The 23,788-nt window shown below is 56.3% G+C and overlaps 1 protein-coding gene across 1 annotated transcript; it reads right to left on the reverse strand.

Moving 5' to 3' along the window:
- Positions 1 to 1,277: 1,277 nt before the first annotated feature.
- Positions 1,278 to 1,940, reverse strand: LOC141027042 (uncharacterized). The gene has a single exon (XM_073503964.1). It carries the CDS (start codon positions 1,938 to 1,940, stop codon positions 1,278 to 1,280), a length of 663 nt encoding a protein of 220 aa, XP_073360065.1.
- Between the last annotated feature and the right edge of the window lie 21,848 nt (positions 1,941 to 23,788).

Genomic DNA, 23,788 nt, shown 5'->3' on the forward strand with positions numbered 1-23,788 from the left:
GAGACCGGGTCGCCTTGGCGAAGGCCGCAGGCGTGGTAGATCAGGGGGCCCGGGTGACCGTTGAGCATGACTTGGGTGGAGGCGGTGGATAGAAGTATCGAGATCCAGTCGCGCCAACATTGGCCAAATCCAAGGTGTTGTAGAGTCTCGGGGAGGAAGGGCCATGAGACACTGTCGAAGGCTCGCACGATGTGGAGCTTCAGAAGCATGCGGGGCACCTTGAGGTTGTGGAGGAGACGCGTCGTCTGCTGAACAAGCAGGAAGTTGTCGTGGATACACCGGTCGGCGATGAAAGCGCCCTGGTTAGTCGAAGCCATGGTCCCGAGCCGAGGGGCGAGCCGCAGAGACAACACCTTTGCGAATAGTTTTGCAATGAGGTGGATGAGGCTAATGGGGTGATAGTCGGATAGGGCAGCGGCGTCCGGCCACTTGGGTAGGAGAGTGATGAGTGCTTCATTTAGCTTTTGGAACCCACGCCCATTGGCGGTATATAGCTTCTCGAAAGCCTCGCAGATGTCGTGCTTGATGATATCCCAACAGGCACAGAGAAACTCGGCCGTGAATCCATCCGGGCCGGGAGCCTTTCCGGTCAGTAGACTTTTAACGACCCGCCAAATCTCGTCCTTCATGAAAGGCGCTTCCAAGTCAGATAGGTCGAATGGTGCCATGTGCAGGAAGGACTGGTCCAGGGAGAAGGCGCGCTCTTCCGATGAGCCAAGGAGACTGGAGAAGTAGTTGAAGGCTGCTTCGGCCATGGCGACGTGCTCGGTGACCAGATGATCGTCCATGCGGAGGGAGGAGATCAGGTTACGCTACTTTTGGCGCGAGGCATGCACGCTGAAGTAGGATAGCGGGGAGTCCTGGAGCCAAGATAGGCGCGATCGTTGGTGCTTAATGGAGCGCTCGAGGCAAGCCAGCCCCAGGTATGCGCCCTTGAGCTTGCGCCTGAGCCACACCTCAGGCTGAGAGAGCGGCCGGAAGTCCTGCGTGGCATCGAGGCGGACAATCAGTTCCTGCGCGACCTGCAGCTACAGCGAGACACCGCCGATGGTGTGCGCGCTCCAGCGCTGGAGGTGTCGTGCGGTGGCCTTAAGGCGAGCCACAATACGCCGGAAGGGATCCGTCTTCGGGGTAGTCGAGTTCCAGGCCTCCGAGACCGTGTCGTGAAATCCTTCGAGCTTCGGCCAGAAACACTCGAAGTGGAAACCACATGCCCCTATGGGACGGGCAGTGCAGTCAACAACCAACGGGAAGTGGTCGGACGCCGCGGAGGAGAGTCAATGTAGAAGGCAATGCGGGTGAGCAATCTCCCATCCGGACGTGCAAAGGATCCGACCATTCCACACGAGGGTAGGCGTGTCACTCTCACTAGACCAAGTGTAGCGGCGCCCGTGCAAGTACATATCTCGGAGCTCCTCATCTGCAATGAAGCGCCGGAATCGGCTCATGACGTGATGGTTCAGGTTCGGGGTATTTTTGTCGGCAGCCGAGGTGATCATGTTGAAGTCACCACCAAGGAGCCAAGGCCCAATGCGTGACTCGCGCACGTCGTGGAGGTCGGCAAGGAAGTCGAGCTTGGCCTCATCATCTTGGGGGCCGTAAACACCTGTGAGCCACCAATGGCCGGCGCCGCCAACGGGGGAGACCAGAGCAGTGATATGGTGCTCGCCTATGTAGGGGTTGGAGAGGGAGACATGGGATCTGAGCCATGCAAGAAGCACGCCACCACGTGTGCCGGTGGCGGGGAGGAAGAAGAAGTCCTCAAATAAGGTGCCGAGGGTATTAAGGACGATCGAGTCCGTGACATGAGCAGGTTTTGTCTCCTGCAAGCACACGATGGTGGGGGCGGCAGCGGAGATCACGCTGCGGACGGCCGTACGTTTGGCACCGGAATTGAGGCCGTGAACATTCCAAAAGATGATCTTTGGGTTGCAATCCATTAACAAAGTTAAGGGGGGTGTCGGAAGACAGAGAGCAAGCTAGCTAAGCCTCAATGTGGTGAGGCGTTGCACGGGAGCTCGAGGCCTCGGCCGGTGCACGTCCAGGAAGGTGGCATCCAAAGAAATCTAGAAACGCCTCGACCACGTCCTCCGCCAAAGGCTTCTCGAACAGGAGAGCGTATTTGTCTAGCATCTCACGCGGGATGGGCACGTTGTCATCCTTGATCAACCCAAGGCGACGTAGAAGGACCCGCTTCGCTTTCATCTCGGAGTCAAGGCCCTGGTCAGTCTTGGCAATTCTAAAACTCCGGCGAGGTGTGAAGTCGGCGGGCAGCTCACGGCGACGGCGACGCGGTGGTGCAGCGAGGATAGGCTGGGAACGGACGGAGAGCACGTCCACGAACGCGGCCAAGGAGTGGGTGTTGCTATCTGCATCTGCAAGCGCGGCGGAGGAGGGAGCATCACTAGGCGGAGGTGAGCAGGCCGACGCGCAGACGAAATCATCCGCGGCAGGCGAACGGTCATGCATGGGCATGTCACCTGATGGTGGGCCACCACCAGCCAATGGGGCGACTAGCACGCGCGGGCGGCTAGCGGGGCCCGGCGAGGCAGCATCGTCGGTTTGTGCGGGGCCAGGAGTATTTGCAGGGGGCGGGGGTCGTGTCGGGCTCGGTCACCGTGATTGGCGCGGTCGCTGGTTGGTCAAGCATCGGATCCGAGGCCGTGACCGAATCGCGGGTGGGCCCGGAGGAAGATACGTCCCCAGGATGGTTGTCGGCAGCCACCCGTTGGGCAGGAAGCTCGAGCAGCGGGATTGGCTCATCAGGCACGGTAGGAGCGACATGCATGGGTGAGGCCGTGGGATCAGTGCATGCGGTTGGAGCGACGTGCATGGGCGGGGCCACGGGATCAGCGCATGCGCTGGAAGGCTGGCAGCAATCTCGGGGCGAGGGGGTGGCCACAGTCTTCGCGTCGTTCAAATCCGTGGCAGGCCCAGGCACAAGGGCGGCCGACCCAAGCTCGACAGCTGGCGACAGGACATGCGCAGCGGGCGACTCATGGTGGGCTAGGGCCAGCACCAATTCGGTGGGTGCGGCCAATCATAGGCGAGCGGAGACCCGCGTGACATCAGCCATGGTGCCGGGGTGGGCCCCAAGGATGCCAGCCCAGAACCGGCACGATGGGGGCGCATGAGCCCGCCGGTGGCGTCGCCGGCGGCCACGCCCATCGCCCGGCAGTCGAGCCGCGCTGCTGCAAGCCGGGGGGAACACGTGGTGATGCGGCCAGCGAGGGGGGAGTGGCGGGGAGTCAGGCGCGCAGCCAGGATCGTCAGACTCCGACGACGGGGGTGGCAGCGGCGGCGGTCGGCGGAAGTCGACGCACTTCGCGAGCTTAAAAAATCTTGGAGTTTCTTTGCATCCAATTTCGCCAAGATCCCATGGTTGCAATCACCATGGCAATTGGGCCCGACAGAGCTTGAAGTAAGGAGTTGATCTCATCAACAACAGAAATACCTCTGTTTTTGTGGGGGATGATAGAGTCCCAACAACACATAGCAAAAGGGCAGTCCCAGAATAAGTGGAGTGATGTTTCCTCAGCCCCGTCATTACAGAGTTCACAATTATATGATTGAATGAGTGAGCCTAGCTCAACTAGTTGGGGAGTGGATGTACAAACCCAACACCTGGGTTCAAATCCTCACGGAGGCGACTTTAGGTTCCTATTTATTCTTGAGGACCAGGCTTTCCTGGTACTCACGCATTTATTGAGGACTAGGCTTGGTGCGTAATCGAGATTAAAGATCCTAGTACTCATACTTAAAAGGTCGTATGCATCCCTAGTTGGTGCAAAGGCCGGGGAAGTGAAATTCTCCCCCAATTTTAAAAAAGGAGGTCCCTAATAAGCTATCCATGTCGCGGCCGCCCGACGACGAGGTCGGCACCGATGCGGCCGGCGGCTCATCGCGGAAGCCCAACGTGGCTGATCTCCTTTCACGGGCGGTGATCTTTCTCTTGCCGTCGACGGCGCTTTCTCCCCCAAATACTCGTGCGGCAGCGCCGCTGGGTGGAAAGGCAGAACGAGCGATAGCGGATCTCGGCGTAAGTATATTAGGCATAACAAGCATTTCATTCTTGTAGAGTAAATAATTGGATTTTTCTTGAGTTATTTTGTATCTCTCCACGTTCCAAAGCGAAAGGTTTCCGTGATATGATATAGGAAAGAAATAAGAAATAACGGTTGCAAAAAAACCCCTTTTTTTCTTTCAAAAGTCTATAAAAATTATATTGCCAATTCCATTTTAATTATATTCTTTTTTCTTAATGTTAATAAAAAAAGAAGCTTGCTTCACATTTGGAATTACACAAAAAAGATTTTTCATCGGAAAGAGGTCTACGAAGACTTTTGGGAAAACGTCGACGTTTGCTGGCTTATTTGGCAAAGAAAAATAGAGTACGTTATAAGAAATTAATCGGTCAGTTGAATATTCGGGAGCAGTAATTTAATCGTTCAATTTTTTTTTGGCTTTTACTGTCTACTTTTCTCAGGGAGATGGTTAAGGACCTCAGAAGATAGAGGAGAGCGCCAGGCCCAGATTTCCGGAATACTTCTACAGGGAATGCTCATTGAATGAGCATTCTCCATATTATGCCTTGAAGAGGACTCGAACCTCCACGCTCTTCAGCACGAGATTTTGAGTCTCTAAATCTCGTCGTTAACTGAATTCTGAATAGAAAGATTAAGAAGAAAAAAAGATTCAAAATAAAGACAGAAATACCCAATATCTTGTTCTAGCAAGATCTTGGGTATTTCTGTCTTTTCTTTCTTCAAAAATTCTTATATGTTAGATGGTGAGATCAAGGGGGAGAAGCCGAGATTGCGGCAGTGGCAGGTCCAATACTCCGACGAGACAGATCCCGACACTTGGATCGTGGGGCGTCTTCGTTTTACTCCATCGTCGTGATGGATGGCTCTGTTGGATATGGAGAACGATGTGTTAGCCGACGACTATCTCCCGGACGACGACCGGATTGCGGTAGGATTTTGGTTTTTGATTGATAACTATGATGTAGTTGTTGGTCATTGTGTGCAGGTTGATCAGATCCCGGCAGCGGATCTCGTTGATTTGATGGACACAACAAGAATGGACAAACCGGGAGGACGTTTCCGAGTTCTAATCGAGAGCGATGAAGAAGAAGAGGTTGAGATCGAGCATGCCCCGACGGATTCTCTCATGGTTTCGAATACGACACCAGAGAGTCCGCCGGAGTTTAAACATGCAATTGACCGTCGTCGGTCCAAAGCTCAGAGCTCGAAGAAGATCGTCAAACCATGGATCAGACCGATCCCTAAGGTATCTCGCGCACCCGTTACATTGCCAGATTTTATTCTGGAGACATGGACTTTAGTAACTAGAAAGAAGAAAGGAAAGAAAGGGCAGTCATCGAGGCCCGCGCTGCAGCGATCGCCGGTGGCGACGGCGGCTAGCACGATTCGAGCGGACAGAAGGGCATGCTTGAATTCGTTGCTGGGCCTCAATACTGGATCAGAAAGCGTTGGTCGTGGGCCCTCTAGATTCGGGGCATGAGGCCCAGTCGGAATCCCAAGTCACGTCTATTGTTTCTACATGCTTGCATGAGCCGGAGCAGCCCTAGTCGTCTATCATCGTTACGGCTAGGGTTTCTCGCTCGCCTGGGTTCCCATCGCTCGGTACGGGGAGAGCTGCCTGGATCTCCGGCGCCGGTGCGATGGTTGGGCGCGGAGGACCGCCGCCCGTTGCTGGGGCCGGCCGCGATGCTCCACCTCTTGCGAGGCAACCGCCGCCAGCCGCCTAAGGGCAAGGGCCGCCGCCCGTCGCTGGGGCCGGTCGGGGTGCTCCACCTCCTGCGGGGCAACCGGCGGCGGCCGCTGCAGGGCCACAAGCCTCAGGACTGCCACGTGTTGCTAGCCGGCCGAACGCGCGGCAGCCGGAAGAGCTGACACAGCCACCGGCGACCAAAGCGCAGGCGCTGGGGCATGGTCGCGGTGCAAATCAAGGTTGGGATGGCCATGGCTACGGCGGCTACGGCAGAGATGGTCATCGTTTCAATCGGTACAGGCAGTGGGGCGACGATGGCTACGATGTTTATGGTGAGGGTCAGCACCGTGGGTCATCCTCGGGTGGTGGTCGAGGATACAACTGGCACAATGGCGGCAGGCAAGGACATGGCTTTCAGGGTCAGCCCGGGAATTTTATTGAAGGAGTTGCCGGCCCCAATGACCGTTACCGGGGGGATATCGTCGCGGCGGGAGAGGGTGTGGGAAGCGCCCACCTCCACCACCACCTCCGCCGGCTGACACGGCACACACGCCCCCGGGGGCGGTGATGGATATCGCAGCAACTACGGCGGCGGCTATACCTACTTTGCCCGCGGTGGGTGTAGACACAGCAGGGCCCTGGCAGTGGTCTCTGTTCCGGCAGCCACTAGAGCTGCTAAGATAAGTGATGGTGGGACGGACAAAGGCTCGGACAAACCGGAAGGAGAAAAACTTTCAAAGTGGGCAATTAAGAAGAAGAAACTTCCTTGCTATAGATGTGGTGAACCTGGGCACTTTGTCGCAGAGTGTACTAATGAACTTTGTGACTACTGCCATAGATCGCAGCATGTGACCAGTGATTGCCCACTCATGTCCGGCCCCAAGCCAGGGGTTAACATTTTTGGGGTGTGCTGCAAAGAGTTGATGTTTTTTGAGTCTCCTGAGGTGTCACCTTTGACACAGGTGGTGGAGAGTTCTTTCCCAGCAGTGGTTAAGGTTACCAATGGGAACACGACAGAGGCTCAGATTCTGAGGCAGCTGCGAGAGTTGGTACCAGGTAATTATCAGTGGAATCTTGACAAGTTGGAGAACCAGACTTACAAGGTGGATTTTCCCACTAAAGAGGATCAATTGCATATTCTTAAGTGGGGTTTGTGTAGAGTTCCGATCACCAACATTATCATGGCTTTCGATGAGTGGAAGCAGCCGCAACCAGAGGGTACACCTTTGGAGAAGGTTTGGGTACAGTTCTATGGTGCGCCACCCAAAACGATTAATCACTTTCTGGTAGCCTGGAGCTTGGGATCTTTGATTGGCAAACGGAGCAGGTGGACATGCCTTTCACTCGTGCACAGGGTGCCGCGAGGTTACTTGTTAGTGTAGTCAGCGTTGAGTTTGTGTCGGATGTAGTCAGGTGGACACATGCCGGAGTCACATACGTCCTAGAGATCGAGATTGAGGACACACCGATTCCTCGGGAGGGGGATGAGTATCAGGATATGGAGCCCCCGGGAATCAGGATAAGGGGCCCGAGAGTGCGCCACGAGACTCGGCTACGGGGCCGAATTCACAGTCGGATAAGACGGACGTGCCTGCTAAGGAGGCGCCACCATCCACAACTCCGATGAACACACTTTGGTTTGGTTCTTTTGGAGTGAGGTCTGTGCCTAGTCGGTTATGGAGCAACAGAGTAGAGGCGGATGATCCGGTGGAACGTGAGTTACCACCGGTGATGCTCCCTTGTGAGTTGTCGATGGGTCTATCTTCTCACCGGGCGGACGGGCACACCGAGAGAGGCGATGACTACCCCAGAGCCAGCCACCCAGGAGGCACGGCACACGCGTGCTGATGGTGGTCTGGTCATGGCAGATATCATGACTGCGAGTGGGGGGTGTCGTGTGCAGGAGGCCCGTAGCACCCACCCTCACGCGGCGGCCTCGAGCTTCTCTGGGGAGGGGGGCGGACAGGAGGTCCGCGGAGCCCTCTCTCATCCGGCGACCCCGACTGAGCTGGGAGAGGGACGCGAGTAGGAGGCCCGTGGCTTCTCCTCTTCGCGGGACCCAGCCGAGCAGCACGGACAGGGGACATGCCACCCTGATGCTGAGGGGAGGAGTGGGACCATAGAGCAGGTGGCTCCACGGTGTCCTTCCCCCATTACTACCGTTGGTGACACCCGCTCGACCGCACCTTACCCTTCTTCACCAGCGCTAAGGGAAGGGTGTGGGAGTCAGGTGCATACGCCTTGGGAGAGGACGGCGGAGGAGCTTATCGCTTTCGGTTGGATCACGGATCCGGTGACGGCTGGCAGGCGTGTCAGCAGCCGGATCCAGGGACAACCGGATGCTGACGACCTGCACATAGCGCACGCCAAGAGGGCCGCCATGCTTCGAGATGTCGAGGCAAATACAGGTATGTCTTTCGATAAGAGTTGTCCAATTCTGCATTTCACCGAGCATGAAATAGTAGATAAGGCAAACGACATAGGTATTTCTTTGGGTTCAAATGAGAAGGAGGTTCCGAAATCCGTGAATGATCTTTTAGACTTAGAAGCAGAGCGTGCCTTAGAAATAATTCAGAATCTTGCATCTGTCAAACCTATGAATGACGATGACATGAAAAATTTAGGAATGGATGATCTTGCAAACATTTGCAATAATCTCTTGCCTAGTGCGGAGGCCGAAGATGAGGAGGAGTCGGAAACTACAGACACTGTAGAGCCTCTAATGATGGAGGGCACTGTCTCATGTATTGCCGATCCAACGTTTTCGAAGGGTGATGGGGAGAAGCCCAAGCGACCCTGGAAACGGAAATTTTATCCTACTTTGGTGGTTCGTAGAAGTGCTAGGGTCTAGCTGACTTGGCTAAACGAAGGTTCTTGGTTGAGACAATGATAGAGCACATTTAGATTTTATTGCGCTAATGGAAAAACGGCGAGATAACTTTACCTCACAGTTCCTTGCAACTCTTTCCAGAGGAATTGACTTTGATTGGCACGTCTTACCTCCTAGAGGAAGATCTAGTGGGATTTTACTAGGGGTTCGGTGTGAAACACTTGAGGTGCTTAACGTGGTTCGGGGAGACTTTGCGGTCAAGTTTCGGGTGAGATCAAAATTGGATGGTTTCTGATGGTCTCTCGTGGTTGTGTATGGTGCAGCACAACCGGAACTCAAACCTGATTTTTTAGCCGACTTGGTGAGAATCTGTGGAGATGAAACTTTGCTGATCCTAGTTGGTGTGGATTTTAATATCATTCTGAGGAGAGGTGAAAAGAACAATGATAATTTGATGGACGTTGGTCTATGATGTTTAACATGATTATCGAGAGTCTTAATTTGAGAGAAATTGAGCTCACCGGTAGGCAATTTACATGGGCCAATTCGTTGCCCACTCCTACTTATGAGAAGTTGGATAGGGTTCTTGCTAGTGTGGAATGGGAACAAAAGTACCCATTGGTGTCGGTTCATGCGATGCAGAGAGCGATCTCAGATCACACAACACTTCTTGTAGACTCGGGAGAGGCTACTCACGTTGCGGACAAGAATGCTTTCTCCTTCGAACTAGGTTGGTTCGAGAAAGACAACTTCTTGGAGATCATTGCACGCGAATGGGCAAAACCTGTTAGTGGAAGAACTAGTATTGAGAAATGGCAAAATAAAATCAGACACCTGAGACAGCTTTTGCGAGGTTGGGCCAGAAACGGGAGTGGGATTTACAAACAAGAAAAAGAGCGACTCACTCAACTGATTCAAACCCTAGATTTAAAAGCTAAAAGTAACCTTCTTACGGTTAATGAGCAAAGCTCCAAGTCTGAAGCTGAGCAAGGCTTACGAGCTCTTCTTAGAGAAGAGGAGCTCAAGTGGGCATTGCGTGCTAAAGTGCTTAAGGTTGTCCAAGGGGATGACAACACACAATTTTTCCATATGATTGCGAATGGCAAACATAGGAAGAAGAAAATCATTCAGCTTGAACAGGACGAGGGGACAATTAAGGGCATGAGAATCTGAAAGCTTATATCTCTAATTACTATAAACAACTTTTTGGGCATCTGGAAGCAAGCACGTTGGCCCTAGATGAATCTGTTATTGGAGATATACCTCAGCTCCAGGCAGTGGAGAATGATATTCTATCTGCACCGTTTACTGAGAAGGAGGTTCTCGATGCAATCTCACAAGTGAAACCGAATAAAGCACCGGGACCATATGGGTTTCCAGCTGAATTCTATAAGAAATGTTGGCATATTATTAAGAATGATCTTATGCCTATGTTTCATGATTTCTTTAATGGTCATTTGGAGCTGTTTCATCTTAACTTTGGCATGATTACGCTGTTGCCAAAGAAAGAAGAGGCAGACCGAATCGAACAATTCAGGCCCATATGCCTTCTTAACGTGAGTTTCAAAATTTTCACAAAGGTGGGTACCAATAGATTGACATAGATTGCTCATTCAGTGGTACAACCGAGCCAGACAGCGTTCATGCCAGGGCAACACATACTGGAAGGGGTGGTCGTTCTGCATGAAACGTTACATGAAATTCATTCGAAGAAGCTAGATGGGGTTATCTTCAAAGTGGATTTTGAGAAGGCATATGATAAAGTTAAGTGGCCTTTCCTTCAGCAGGCAATGCGTATGAAAGGATTTAGTGAGGCTTGGCGGAACCAAGTGGGTTCTCAAGTCCACAAGGGTAGTGTCGAAATCAAGGTTAATGATGATATCTTCCATTACTTTCAGACACACAAGGGTTTGAGACAAGGGAATTCCATGTCTCCTCTCTTGTTTAATATAGTGGCCGATATGTTGGCCATCCTTATTGGCAGGGCCAAGCAGCATGGTCAAGTGGAGGGGTTAGTTCCTCATCTGGTTGATGGAGGAGTATCCATCCTACAGTACGTTGACGACACTATCCTATTCATGGATCATGACATTGCTAAGGCGCGTAATATGAAACTTATATTATGTCTCTTTGAACAATTGTCTGGTTTAAAGATAAACTTTCATAAGAGTGAGTTGTTCTGCTTTGGGAAGGCCAAAGACGAGCAAGACACTTATAGAGAATTGTTCGGGTGTGAATTAGGTTCTTTACCATTTAGTTATTTGGGTATACCGATTCACCACCGTATGTTATCCAATAAAGAATGGAAGTGTATCGAAGATCGAATTGAAAAAAGCTTAGCTGCTGGAAGGGCAAGCTTATGTCTTATGGAGGTCAGCTAGTGCGGATTAACTCGGTACTGACTAGTATGCCAATGTTCCTATTATCGTTCTTCGAAATTCCAAAAGGGGTACGAAAGCGACTTGATTTCTTCAGATCTCGGTTCTTCTGGCAGTCAGATGAGGCCAAGAGGAAATATCGTCTCGCGCGATGGGATATCCTTTACCGACGAAAAGACCAGGGGGTCTCGGTATTGAGAATCTAGAAATCAAGAATAAATGCCTTATGAGCAAATGGCTTTACAGGTTAGAGACGGAGCCAGAGGGCATGTAGGCACAGATTTTGCGTAATAAGTATTTACAGACGAAAACGCTTGCCCAGGTTACTATGAGACCAACTGACTCGCCATTCTGGAAAGGGCTTATGAGAACGAAAGACATGTTCTTTCGTAGGGTCAAATTCTTGGTTGGCAATGGGATGTCAACAAGATTTTGGGAGGATACGTGGTTAGGAGAGACACCAATGCCGTACAATATCCCACCCTTTATAACATTGTGCAACGTAAGGAGGATTACGTAGGCACAGTTTTCCAAACGATTCCCCTGAATATTAAGTTCAGACGCACGTTAGTTGGTGAGTGATGGACTGCATGGATGCACTTGGTTCGGAGATTGATAGATGTTCAACTCTCTGACCAGCCGGATTCGACGCAATGGAAATTAGCTAAAAAGGGGTATTTACGGTGAAATCTTTCTATGTAGATTTGATTAATTCTGGCCCAATCTCGAGATCGTTACATATTTGGAAGATTAAGGTTCCCTTGCGTATTAAAATTTTCATGTGGTTTGTCCACAAGCAAGTAATACTCACCAAGGACAACTTAATCAAGAGGCGATGGGTAGGTAGTTCACGTTGTTGTTTTTGTGATCATGATGAAACAATACAACATTTATTCCTTGAATGCCCACTCGCCAAATTGCTTTGGAGAACGATTCATATAGCCTTCAACATTAATCCTCCAGTTGACATTGAGTCGTTGTTTGGAACGTGGTTAACTGGGGTTGAACATACTACTACGGCTCGTATTCGGATTGGAATATGTGCGCTTCTGTCGGCTATATGGAACTGTAGGAATGATTTAATTTTTAACAGACAACACACTTTAACTTTCTTGCACGTCATCTTCAGAGCTACCGCATGGATCCGTACGTGGTCCTTACTCACTCATTTGGAATCCAGGGAGCCTTTGGTTATTGGGTGCAACCGGTGGGAGATGGTAGCACGGGGTATATTCAACCGGTTCGGATGGCAGTCGCATAACAGGATAGGAGTTTAGGAAGCTTATCCTTCATTTTGCCGTTCCGGTTGTCATTGCCAACATGTACTTTTCTTTTTCATTTGCTTCGCTCCGCTTGCAAGCTGTAATACTTTTATGACTTTGTGCTACTTCGTGGATTGTTTAATAAGATGGTTGCATGCATCGTTATGATGTAGAGGCTGGGGGCACACGTCCAGTTCCAAAAAAATATGATTGAAGAAAGAAATACTTTCTGTGCAAGAGGTTCCAAGTGTTACTTCTGCCATGCAGGAGTAGCTAGAAGAAGATTTTGTATCTGAGCATTGTTGAGTTCTTCCAAAGCTTTTCTGGAAACAGGCTTTCACCCTGCTTTATATATAAAGCAACACAACAAAGTACATGACCGAACGATACAATATGGTGGGGAGGCCCCCTTGCAAAGCAGAACACAAGATACACCATCAACCTAGAATGAGCCTAACAGCTCGCCACGGCCCGACCAAAGAATCCTGAGCTCCACAACAACACCCCAAGAGGGTGACGGCAAAGCGTTGTCGTTGCCGAGGCCGATCAGACAGAGGTTTTCACCCGGAACCCTGGAACAAGGGTGAGCTCCATGACCCCGTCTTCAGGAAGCAAGCGACACCCATGGGCGACCGTCACCAGTGCCAAAAACACGAGCTTTTGCTCGAACACTCGTCACCACCATCGATAGAAGTCCCAGTCACCACTGCAACGAGGGCCGACCCATCCCCACCGGATCTGGGCAAAGCCAGCGCCTCCAGCCACTACACCCCTTGCGGCCTACATGGCCAAGAAGTGGAGTCACCATCGCTGCCACGAAGCCTGCTGGAAAGCCCACATTGAAGCCCACCATCCAAGGCCACCGCCCAGCGCCCCTGTCGCGAAACACCGTACATGACCCACTTCTCAGCGCACCCAACCGCGGTAGGATGAGCAGAGACACCCTTCTACTCCTAGCCTGGCATCAGCCACTGAGTGTGGGTGAGCGCCTCCACCGTAAGAGGTACCCACGCTTGAGTCCCTAGCCAATCCCGGTGTACTGGGGGGGAACCGACTGTTGGAAATATGCCCTAGAGGCAATAATATTGTATTATTATATGTCCGTGTTCACAATTAAGAGTTTATATTCTATGTTATAACTATCGGATTTCGGGTTCCGGCAAAACCCTTGAGGTTCGAACACTGGGGTGCACACGAAGATCTCTCCTTCCTCTAGCTCACGCCCTCACCGCGATCTCAAAGCTTAGCGCGTCGAACCCACAGAACAAGAGACACAAGGTTTATACTGGTTCGGGCCACCGTTGTGGTGTAATACCCTACTCCAGTGTGGTATGGTGGATTGCCTCTTGGGCTGAGGATGAACAGTACAAAGGAAGAACAGCCTCTTGAGGAGAGGTGCTCTTGTGCTTGGTGAGTTCGGGTGGTCAAGGGTGATCTGAATGATCCTCCCCTTTCTAAGGTGGTGGCTAGTCCTATTTATAGAGGCCTTGGTCCTCTTCCCAAATATTGAGCGGGAAGGGATGCCACAACGGCCAATTTCGAAGGGAGACAACTAGTACAAGCTATCCTGACTAAAGGTGGTCTTCGCCTGCCAAAGGCTCTGGCGGTGACGCCGTCTTGGGCTCCACGGTAACCTCCGTCCTGCCGTCCTGCTGGTCTTGGTCTCGTTGCACCGATATGGAAACCTTTGCCTGATGCCTCGGGACTCCTTGCCTGCGCTTGCCTCTTTAGCACCAAAGAGGAAACGAGGACACTGCGCGCGCTAGCGCCCGCCTGGCCCTGGTCGTCATGGCTTACGTCACAGGAACCTCGTGAGGTGCCCCTCGCCTTGATCTCTCCGCCCCTCGCGAGCTAGCCTGGTGAGGCCGCCCCCGAGGAGGTCTTGCGTCGTCCGCTCACGAGACTTGGCCCCTCGCGAGGGTCTTGAGTGTTTGCTGGTGAAGATGGGCCATACAGGGCCGCTGGTGGAGCCACGCCGCAGGCCGTAGGTAGGCAAGTCTGGGGACCCCCGTTCCCAGGACACCGACAGTAGCCCCCGGGCCCAAGGCACGCTCGGACTTGGCTTCGAGGCGAAGCCAAAGGGCAAGTGCGCAGCGCCGTGGGCCCCAACAGTCTGCGGCCTCGCTTGACGCGTGGCGATTGATTGGACGTGGGCGTCTCCACTTCCTCACGCTGCCTCGATAACTGCCCGACTTGACGGGTCCCGGTTGCATGCAGAGAAAAATCATCATTACCTGTGATCGTGGGGTCGCCGGTTGGCCTTCTTCCGCTATAAATGAGGAGGGGGCGGAGCCCCCGTCGCTCATCTCTTCCTGCTCCGCTCGTTTCTTCTCCCTTGGTTCACTGCCGGCAGCGACACCCATGGCGCCTGCAAAGAGGTTCTCGGCCGCAGAGAAGGTGAAGGCCCGCCAGGAGGGGCCCGGCTCACCGCCGCCCAAGAGGGGGCGCGGCCATCCCCGCAAGCACACCGCGACCCCCACCATGGCCCCTCGCGGCCGCGGCGACGCCTCTTCGCGTGGTGGGAGTCGCCCAGGTCGTCGTAGCCCCATCGATGAAGGGAGGCGCGCCATGGTCGCGCGGCCTCCCAGGCCGCGCTTCCACTTGGCGGAGGTGTTGCCGGAGTTTGTCGTGTGGTCAGAGAACCCGACCGGTACCTGGCTTCAGCTCCCGCGCTTCTTTGCCGGTGAGCTGCCAGCCACGGGTCCAGGCGATCTCTGGCCGCAGGCAGACGGCTGCTGCAGCAAGGATTCGTGGGTCGCGGTCAAGGTCTCCATCACAGGCAACGCAACCCTGGCCCCCGGCTGGCAGACGTTTGCCCGCGCGCGCGGCCTGGGCCGGCGGTGCTCCCTCTACTTCAAGTACGATGGCGACTCGACCCTCTATGTGAGGGTATTCGGGGAAGATGGCCGCCACGTCGGGTGCTGCCCTGAGGACAATGACGGCGGTGAGGTGCTCAGTCTCGGCGATGGCCGCGTCGAGGGTGAAGGCGGGCTTGTCCTCGGCGCCGGCCATGGCTCGTCCAGCTACGGCGACTCTTCTTCCGGCGATAGCTCCAGCAGCGGCGGCTACGACCAGGCGCCGCGCCCGCTTCGAGGGTGGCAGCGGGTCGTCTCGTCGCCGTGCTCCGGTGAAGTGCGAGGAGGGGTCTGCCTGAGCTCAGGAGAGCGCCATGGGCCCATCCTCACGAACTGCCGCGGGAGCACGTGCCACTTTTGTTTCGCTCTTCCTTTCCTTCCTGCATTAAGAGAGAGACAAGTATGGGGCCCCGCTGGGGCGTGCAACTACTATGATTTCCAAGTTGCTATGCTATGTTTATCGTTCCTGTGTCGTGTTGCAGCATCAGCGTTTTATGTAGGCGCGTAGGAATAACTTAGCTTACTCGTTCGAAATAGTCTCCGCCTCGTGAGGCGCGCATGTCCCAGTATCTGGCGAGGCCTCCTTGGCTTGGGAGGCGTCTAGGAACTGCAAAAATTCGTTACGAAACTCTTATTCTTCCGAGCCTTGGTCGTAGGCGCAGCCGGCCACGACCCAGCGCTTCGCATCGCGGTACCCGAGGGGCACGGATTGAGAGAGGTGCGCCAGCTTGCGAGCTCGAGCGAGGGTGCCTTGCGAAAAACAGGAAAAACGCTCACGAGGGCAACAAGAAAAATGCTCACGAGGGCACCTGTCCAGCCCCCTCGCGAGGCATGCGAGGGAGAGTACATGTGTCGGGGGAAATCGGCACCTATGGAATCACTGGGATCCCTTCTACGGTTGGCGGGCACGGGGTTGTGCAAAGAGCGGGTCTGACAGGAGGCACACAGATCGTTTACCCAGGTTCGGGCCGCGAAGATGCGTAATACCCTAGTCCTGCTTTGATGGATGTATTTCAGTGTTCTTGTGTTCTTGAGCTAGCTACAGGGTGCAACTTGCCCAAAAGATCTGAATCCTTCTCCTGGTCACCTCGGGCCTCCTTTTATAGGCAAAAGGGGTTGCCACAGTGGCACACAGGAGGTGGAAAGGTGTACAGTGGATGAGTCTATCCTCTCTCACCATCGGACAAACGCATTTAATGCGCTGCCGACGTGCCCCTCTTGCTTTATTGGGGACGGCGAGGAAGCACGTCCCAGCTGTCGCCGCCTCGCCGGGTTCCGACGCACATCCGAGCTGACGAGGCGTTGCTGCGCCACGTTGGCTGGCTACTGGGCTGGCGCGGTGGTGGAGCCTTCACGAAGTTTTGCATGCCACCACGCAGGTGCTTGCTAGGTCGGTGTAGAGGTCGCTCGTTGCCACGCAGGTGCCTGCCCAGCTGGTTGAGCTAGCAGCTACATGGGGACGGCGGTGGCGTCTTGGCAGACGTGGGCCTGGCTGCGGCCCTGCTGGTGTCCTCGGCAAGGGTCTTGCCGAGGCCCTGGCAAGGGTCTTGCCGTGGCATCGTGGTCGTCCCCGGCAAGGATCTTGCCGGGGGTCTTGTGGATTTCCTCGGCTAGGATCCCACTGAGGGTCGTCGTCTTATGGTCCTCATCTGATCTCATGAATTTATGATCTTGACAAAGATCTGCATGCCACCACGGAGGTGCCTCCCGAGCCTTGGTTCCAAAGTAGTCGTTGGCAACGTTTGGAACCCTTGGGCTCAAGGGTGGCTCGCTCTGCTGGTGTTGGGCAATCTGCCCCGGCAAGGCTCTTGTCGGGGCCGCGGAGGCCGCCCCGGCAAGGGTCTTGCCGGGGGAGTCTACCTCGCTCCTGTGCTCTTTGTGTCTCTGGTCTTAGCGTTGCCTTGGTTTGGCTTGTGCTCCGGCTTCCCTCCTCTGCCCTGCTAAGTGTGGCCGCGGGCGTGGCTCTAACTGCCCGTGCACAAGTAAAGGGGTCAAAAGGAGAGCCCCTACTTTTGTGCACCGACAGGAGCCCCCGGGCCTGGGCCACACATAAGCACGACGCGTTGTTGGGCTAGGCCCAGAACGGTGCGCGGGCAGGTGGGGCGGATTTTACCGCAGTAACTTTTCGTCCGTTGCGCTTCCCCACGACCCGCGTTGAACGTGCGACATGGAGGGTCGTGCGTGACGTGGGGGTCATGCGTGGGGCGGTCTCCGCACGCATGCGTCACATCGCAGTTAATGGGAAAAGAGACGGCCCGCGCCTTCCCCGTAAAAAGGAATAACCACGGGCGCGCTGCTCATTTACCCCTTGCGCCTTCTCAGAACCGCCGTCCCCTTATTCCTCCCTCTCAAGCTCTTGCTCCCGCTCGCCGCCGTTGTGCCTTTGTACTCTTCAACCACCATGGCGCCCAAAACCAGCAGAGGCAAGGGGGCGGCCAAGGACGCCGGGGAGAAGGAGCCGCCGGAGAGCGAGTTGGTGGTGCCGCGGACACAGCACGCGTCGACGGTCGATGCGGTCGAACTCCGGGACTACTTTAAACACCTGTGGGGGTGCAAGACGGGGGGCGAGACGACGAGGCATCCGGCCACGCGCGTCATCCCCGCCGCTTTCGCCGAAGCCGGCCTGAATCGGTACCCATTTTTCGTTGATTACTTCTCCTGCGGGCTCTGTCCCCCTTTCTCCGATTTCTTCAATGATGTCATGCACACCTATGGCTTCCGCCTTCTGGATTTTACTCCAAATGTTGTGGCGTGCATGGCCCTTTTTCCCCATCTCTGTGAGGGCTTCGCCGGAGTGCATCCCAACACGGCGCTCTTCTGCCACTACTTCTTCACTCGCATCCAAAAGGGAGGCGCCATTTCCGGCTGTGTCGCCTGGATCCCAAGGACCCAGGAGAAAAAGACATATCCGGAAGGCGCCCAGAAGGAAAGTTGGGAGGAGTGGCGGGGCCGGTGGTGCCGGATTGAAGAGAAGGACCCGCAGGATTTTTGCCGGGTCCGCCACGCACCGCCGGTCCGCAGAAACGACTAGAGTGATGTTGACGCAAATGACAAGAAGCTCACGGTCGCCACCACCAGGATTCTTCGTCTCACCGAGGCCGAGCTCACCCTTGAGATGAACGGGGCGGATTTCATCCGCCGCCGAATCGCTCTGCTGCACAACAAGGGAAGGCCGTCCTGGCTCTTCACGAATGCGGCTGACATCATGAGGCTTCGCCCTGGCTTGGACCACAACGTCACGGTGATGGGGCACGCCCACTTCTGCCAGCGGCTCTTCCAGCTCGACGTGAACCGCGATGGCAAGGTCAAGCGGTCCGGCAAGGCCGCGAAGGCCGGCAAGGTCGCCAAGGTGCCCTTGTTTGGGTTGCCGGCGGGGGTGGTCCTACTGAGCAATAACTTGCGCCGAAGTGACACCATCGCCATGATGCCGGAGTTCAACGCGCACGGCCTTGTCCCAAATTGGGCCGAGCCACCGGCGGATCAGGTGCAGGAATTCTTCGATACCTTGGAGGAGAAGTACGTCCGCGCCGAGCCGCGGCTCGTCCAGGACACCACCCAGGCGGAGCTGGACTATATCGCCGCCAGGGCGGCGGAGGCGGAGCTTGCCAGGGAGGCCGGCGGCGTGGAGGACAAGGCCGCGGCAGCCGCGGAGGAGAAGGAGCTCATCAAGTGGGTGGAGTCCGCTGGGGAGGCCAGCAGCACCGGCACCGGGGCCCCTCTCATTGAGGATGTGGTCGACGAGTCGCCGGAGGAGGAGGCCGAGACTGTCGATCCCCCGGCTATGGGGAGAGGGCGAGTCCTACGACGGGCCAGCTCCGGCGAGCCGGTCTAGCCCGGCAGGGCTGCGCCGCCGCAACAGACCTAGGAGGGGTCCGTGCGCCAGACAAGGGCCGTTGCGGCGAGGAAGTTGGTGAAGGCCGCGGTGGCGAAGAAGAAAGCAACTGCCTCTTCTTCGTCCAAACGTCCTCGGACTCCATCTGCTTCCCCTCCTCCCGCAGGCGACGTCACGGAGGTTGTCTTCGATTTTGGGTCCCTCAGCCCAAGGAGGAAGAGGAAGGCAACAGAAGAGGAGGTGGAGGATGAGTAAGTATCTTGTTTCTTTTTGTCATCTCCATCTCCTCAGACTGTGCCGCTTATCTTGATCTGTTTCCACCTTTGCAGGGATGCGGAGATGCTGGCTCAGAGGGTGAAGAGGGTCAGGGCTTCGGCGAGCGGCCAGCCCTCGGCAGGCACTTCCGGTACACCGCTGGTGGTGTTGAGCAGCCCGGACAGTAGCCCCCGACACAACCCCCAGCGTAAGCTCATCACTTGCCTCTCCTCAACGTGTGTCGAGGCACGACCCTTCGGTGCTGACCTCGCCGGGGTTGCAGGAGGAGGACAGCGGCAGGAGGAGCCACTGAGGGCCGCCCCCAACACACCACCCCCGTCAACTACGGTGCCCCGAGGGGCGTCCCCGGCAAGGGCGCCGAGCGTCGAGCCGATGCGCACGGAAGAGGAGGAGAACCGAGGCGGTGGTGGCTCCGTCCTGGCGCCAGGCGTTGGCGGCGAAGGGGCTACTTCATCCCATCCTGGCACGGGTAAGTTACTCGCCTTCCGTCCCTGTTCTTTTCTTTCTTTTTGAATCTTGGTCTTGGCTTCGCCTCATCCCCTTCTCGATGTCCAGACCGTCCCTCGACGGATCGGGAGGACATAGACACCGTGATCGAGGACGTTGCCAAGGACACCACAGCGGAGGCCGAGAAGATCGCCGCCGAGGAGGCCGAGGATGCTGCTGAGGGCGCCGCCAAGGAGTCTGCCGGGGGGCCCGACAAGGCTGCTGTCGAGTAGGCCGGCAAGGGGCCTGCCGGGGAGGCCGGCAAGGCTGCTACCGAGGAGGAGGTGGTTGACGACCAACCTTCCTCCTCCGCTGCATCGGGCTCCGGCAGGTATCTGAAGGTGACCGATGACCTATTCGTCCACCTCCCAAGGACGGCGAGCACCAGGGCGCCCGTTGAGGGAGACGTGTTCGATAAGGAGGTGCTTGCCGCCGCCAGGCTCAAAGTCGTTGACGAGCCAAGCGCCGACGGCGGCGGCTCCCAGGAAGAGCGGCTTCTCCAGGCCATGGGTGCCAACTTTCGGAAGCTCCAGGCGCTCCATCGCGCCCGCCTGGACAAGGCCAAGTCCAGGATGGCAGCGGTAGACAAGGCGGAGGCGGATCTTGAGGGGCGCATCGCCGAGACGCAGACTTGGTTCCGCCATGTCGGCGTTCTGGGAACGGGGGTCCCCAGACTTGCCTGCCTGTGGCCCACGGCGTGGCTCTGCGCGTGGGCCTGTACGGCCCATCTTCATCAACAAGGCGTTCAAGACCCTCGTGAGGGGCCAAGCCTCGCGAGGCGGGCGACACAAGACCTCCTCAGGAGCGGCCTCACCAAGTTGGCTCGCGAGGAGCGGAGAGATCAAGGCGAAGCAAACCTCACGAGGTTCTCGTGACGTGAGCCATGACGATCAAGATCAGGCGGGCGCCAGCGCGCGTAGTGTCCTTATTTCCCCTTTAGTGCTAAGGAAGCAAGCGCATGCACGGAGTACCGAGGCGTCAAGAAAAGGTTTCCATATCAGTGGAACAAGACCAAGACCAGCAGGACGGCAAGACGGAGGTCACCATGGAGCCCAAGGCGGCGTCACCACCAGAGCCTTTTGCAGGCGAAGACCGCTTTTGTCAGGATAAGTTGTACTAGTTGTCCCCTTTCGAATTGGCCATTTTTGGATCCCTTCCCGCTCAATATTTGGGGAGAGGACCAGGGCCTATATAAGTAGGACTAGCCACCACAGTAGGGGGCAACTAAGCCTGAGCTGATCGAATCCACACACACAAGTTCGCCAAGCACAAGAACACCTCAACCTCAGGAGGCTATTCTTCCCCTTGTACTGTTCATCATCAGCCCAAGAGGCAATCCACCACCACCACACTGGAGTAGGGTATTACACCACAACGGTGGCCCGAACCAGTATAAATCTTGTGTCTTTTGTGTTGTGAGTTCATTGAGTTTGTCCGCGAGATCTTAGCAAGCTAGGGCGTGGATTGGTAGGGGGAAAGAACTTTGCGCGCACCCCAGAGTTCGAACCTTAAGGGTTTTGCCGGAACCCGTGATCCGACATTTGGCGCGCCAGGTAGGGGTGCGCCGGAGCCTCTTCCCCACCAGTCGATCCGCCGACGCTCCGCGGTTCCGATGTCCGGCAACCCGAGGGCCGATGCCGACTGCTGGGCAGCCTGGCCTGCCCGGGCGGCGCCGCCTGCCCAGGAAGATCTCAACCCCGCGCTCCAGGCGGCACGGGCGCCACCTAACGTTGTTGGGCGCGGGCGGCGCGGCCAGGCACCGTCCACCCTTACTCCACGACAAGCGCGAGCTGCTGCAAGGGCCGCAAGCCACACCGCGGCAACGACGCCACACACCCGGCGGGAGCAGGCGAACATGCGGGCCGCACTCACAGTGGCGCGGGAGCTGCTGCGGTGCCGACTGATGGAGAGCGGCCGGGATGCGCTCTTGGAGCGCGTCGCCGAGCTACTAGATGCGGCGGCCATGGGAGCTCCGCCCTTCTGCTATCAGCTCATGTCTCAGGTGGTGGCTGGGTCCCACGGCGGGCCACACAGCGCCCGCGTACTCCCGGGTGCGCCCGGGGCCCTCGTCGACATCAACATGACCCACGATGGAGGGCGCCCAGCCGCGCCCGCACCACCCCAGATGGGTGCGGGCACAAGTGTTGCCGCCTACGGCCCCATCGGAGCGCCGCCCTGCCATCCTCAGGACAGCATGATAGGTCGGGCAACATGGAGTGTGGGGCACTTCGGCGAGGTCTTCGGGGCAGTGGCCTCAGAGGCCTATGTTCCCCACATGATGGACCAGGAGTACACACCGGAGGACGACCCTGGCTCGCTCCTCGGGCCAGGTTGGGAGGAGGAGGCGTTAGGAGCTGAAGCCTTCCAGGAGCCGCCAGAGAGCCCCACCAACCGCGCCGTCGACAACAGATACAGGGTACCACTAATCCCTCAGGAGCAAGCTTACGCTAACCATGAGTCGCAAGGGGATCAGGTCACCACAGCGGCTGGCGGCCCCAACTCGGCGACCTCCTTTCCGCCAGGGGGATCGCGCTGGGGGCTGCAGGAGAGGGGTCGGGAGCTGGATCCCTCCCCACGTCGCACGGAGCAAGGCGCCCCCCGGAGGTAGGTCCTCTACTGGGGAGGTGCTAAGAAGCCTGCCCCCGGCAGAGGACCCGTGGTCGCCGAGGGCGCTGCTAGCGTCCCCTTTGCCCCTTTGGTGGCGTCCTAGTTTTCGGTCGCCCCCATCGGTGGCCGAGGGAGGCGCAAAGCGGAGCTCTCGTCTGGTGATATGAAGTAAGGCTCGCGCCTGTGAAGATCGCCGCCCGTGACACTCTCACGTAATAATGAGTGGGGCTGTACACGCCCCGGAGTCTCCAGAGAGCCGCCCTCGGGCCTCGGGGGCTCCCTCCCATGTCCTAGTGGCAGCACTTAGCTCCGCGCTGGTGAGAAGACTCGAAGACCAGAAGACTAGACTAGGCGCCGGATGCAGCCATTTGCTTTGGATCTCTTTTCTGTAGCCTTGCCTTCCGGATTTGGATTTAAGTTGAAGTTAAATTTTCATTGACGCGCGCGGGGGGGGGGGGGGGTGCCTTTTCTCGTTCGAGCGATTTTTTGCTATTTCGTTCTTGCCTTGCCCTGGACCTTACGACCGCTGCCCCCCCCCTCGTGGGCTCCTCGCGAGCGGGGCAGGGCGCAGCATACGCGTCGCGTCGGCACCACGATCAGCGCCAGATTCTCGCGAAGCTCTCTCAGGCGAGCCAGCAGACTTTTCAGGAGTTCCTCGGGAGCTCACGATCTCACGATCCAGCACGAGGGCTTACCCGGCTAAGGTAAGCCGCAACGGGAAGTTTGCCGCCGGACGCACGGATTCTCGAAGGTGCATACTCGGCTTGACATAAGGAATAAAAGACAGCGGTTTGCTTACACGAGGGGCTCCCCCTCTCAAAATGCTCTTACAATCTTTAGGGGCCACGCCCGAGTTTTTGCATACAGGATAAAACAGCAGGGGAACATGGGATCAGCCGGATATGTCGCTCGCTGCATCGCCTTTGGACATGTCGCTCGCATCGTCGTCACCTTCGCCAGCATCGTCGTTGCCTTCGGCGGTGCCTCCATCACCGTCATTGACCACGTCGCCTTCGTCTACTGCGACCACCACCGCGTCGTCTTCGGAAGCGAAGGCCCTGACCAGCGCGTCCACATTGTCCTCCACCCACCGCGCCAGGTCGCCCCAAATGGCCTGCGGTACAGGGGCAATGGCGGCGTCGAAGTCGAAGTCGGGGAAGGTGTTCCGAAGATGGCTGAAGACACGGGAGAACGCGCGCCCGAGCAGGCCCCGGCTCCTCTCTTCCATGAGCTGGCGAGCTCTATTAGACCGGGCTTCCAGGCGCGTCACCGCGTCGGCAAAGAAGTGCAGGTGGCTGGCGTAGTCATCCGAGTGGGGATGCGGTGCATTCTCGTCACAGACATGGCCCAGCGACGCATTGGCCCTGACCCTGAGGTCCTGGAGCATGGGGGCGTGCTCGCGCTCCAATGTCCGCCGCTGAAGCACTTCCTCCCTGTTTTGCCGCGCGACCGCCTTGGCGTCATCAACCCGTTTCTGAAGAGAGAGCAGCTCGGCGCGGGCGGAAGCCAACTCTGCTTGCACCGTA

This window comes from Aegilops tauschii, chromosome 7 (assembly GCF_002575655.3).
Source record: "Aegilops tauschii subsp. strangulata cultivar AL8/78 chromosome 7, Aet v6.0, whole genome shotgun sequence".
In the NCBI taxonomy this organism is placed as follows: Eukaryota; Viridiplantae; Streptophyta; class Magnoliopsida; order Poales; family Poaceae; genus Aegilops; species Aegilops tauschii.

Bases quoted from the DNA above. Each gene is read 5' to 3' on its own strand.
- LOC141027042 (XM_073503964.1), bottom strand. From the start codon at position 1,940: ATGGATTGCAACCCAAAGATCATCTTTTGGAATGTTCACGGCCTCAAT.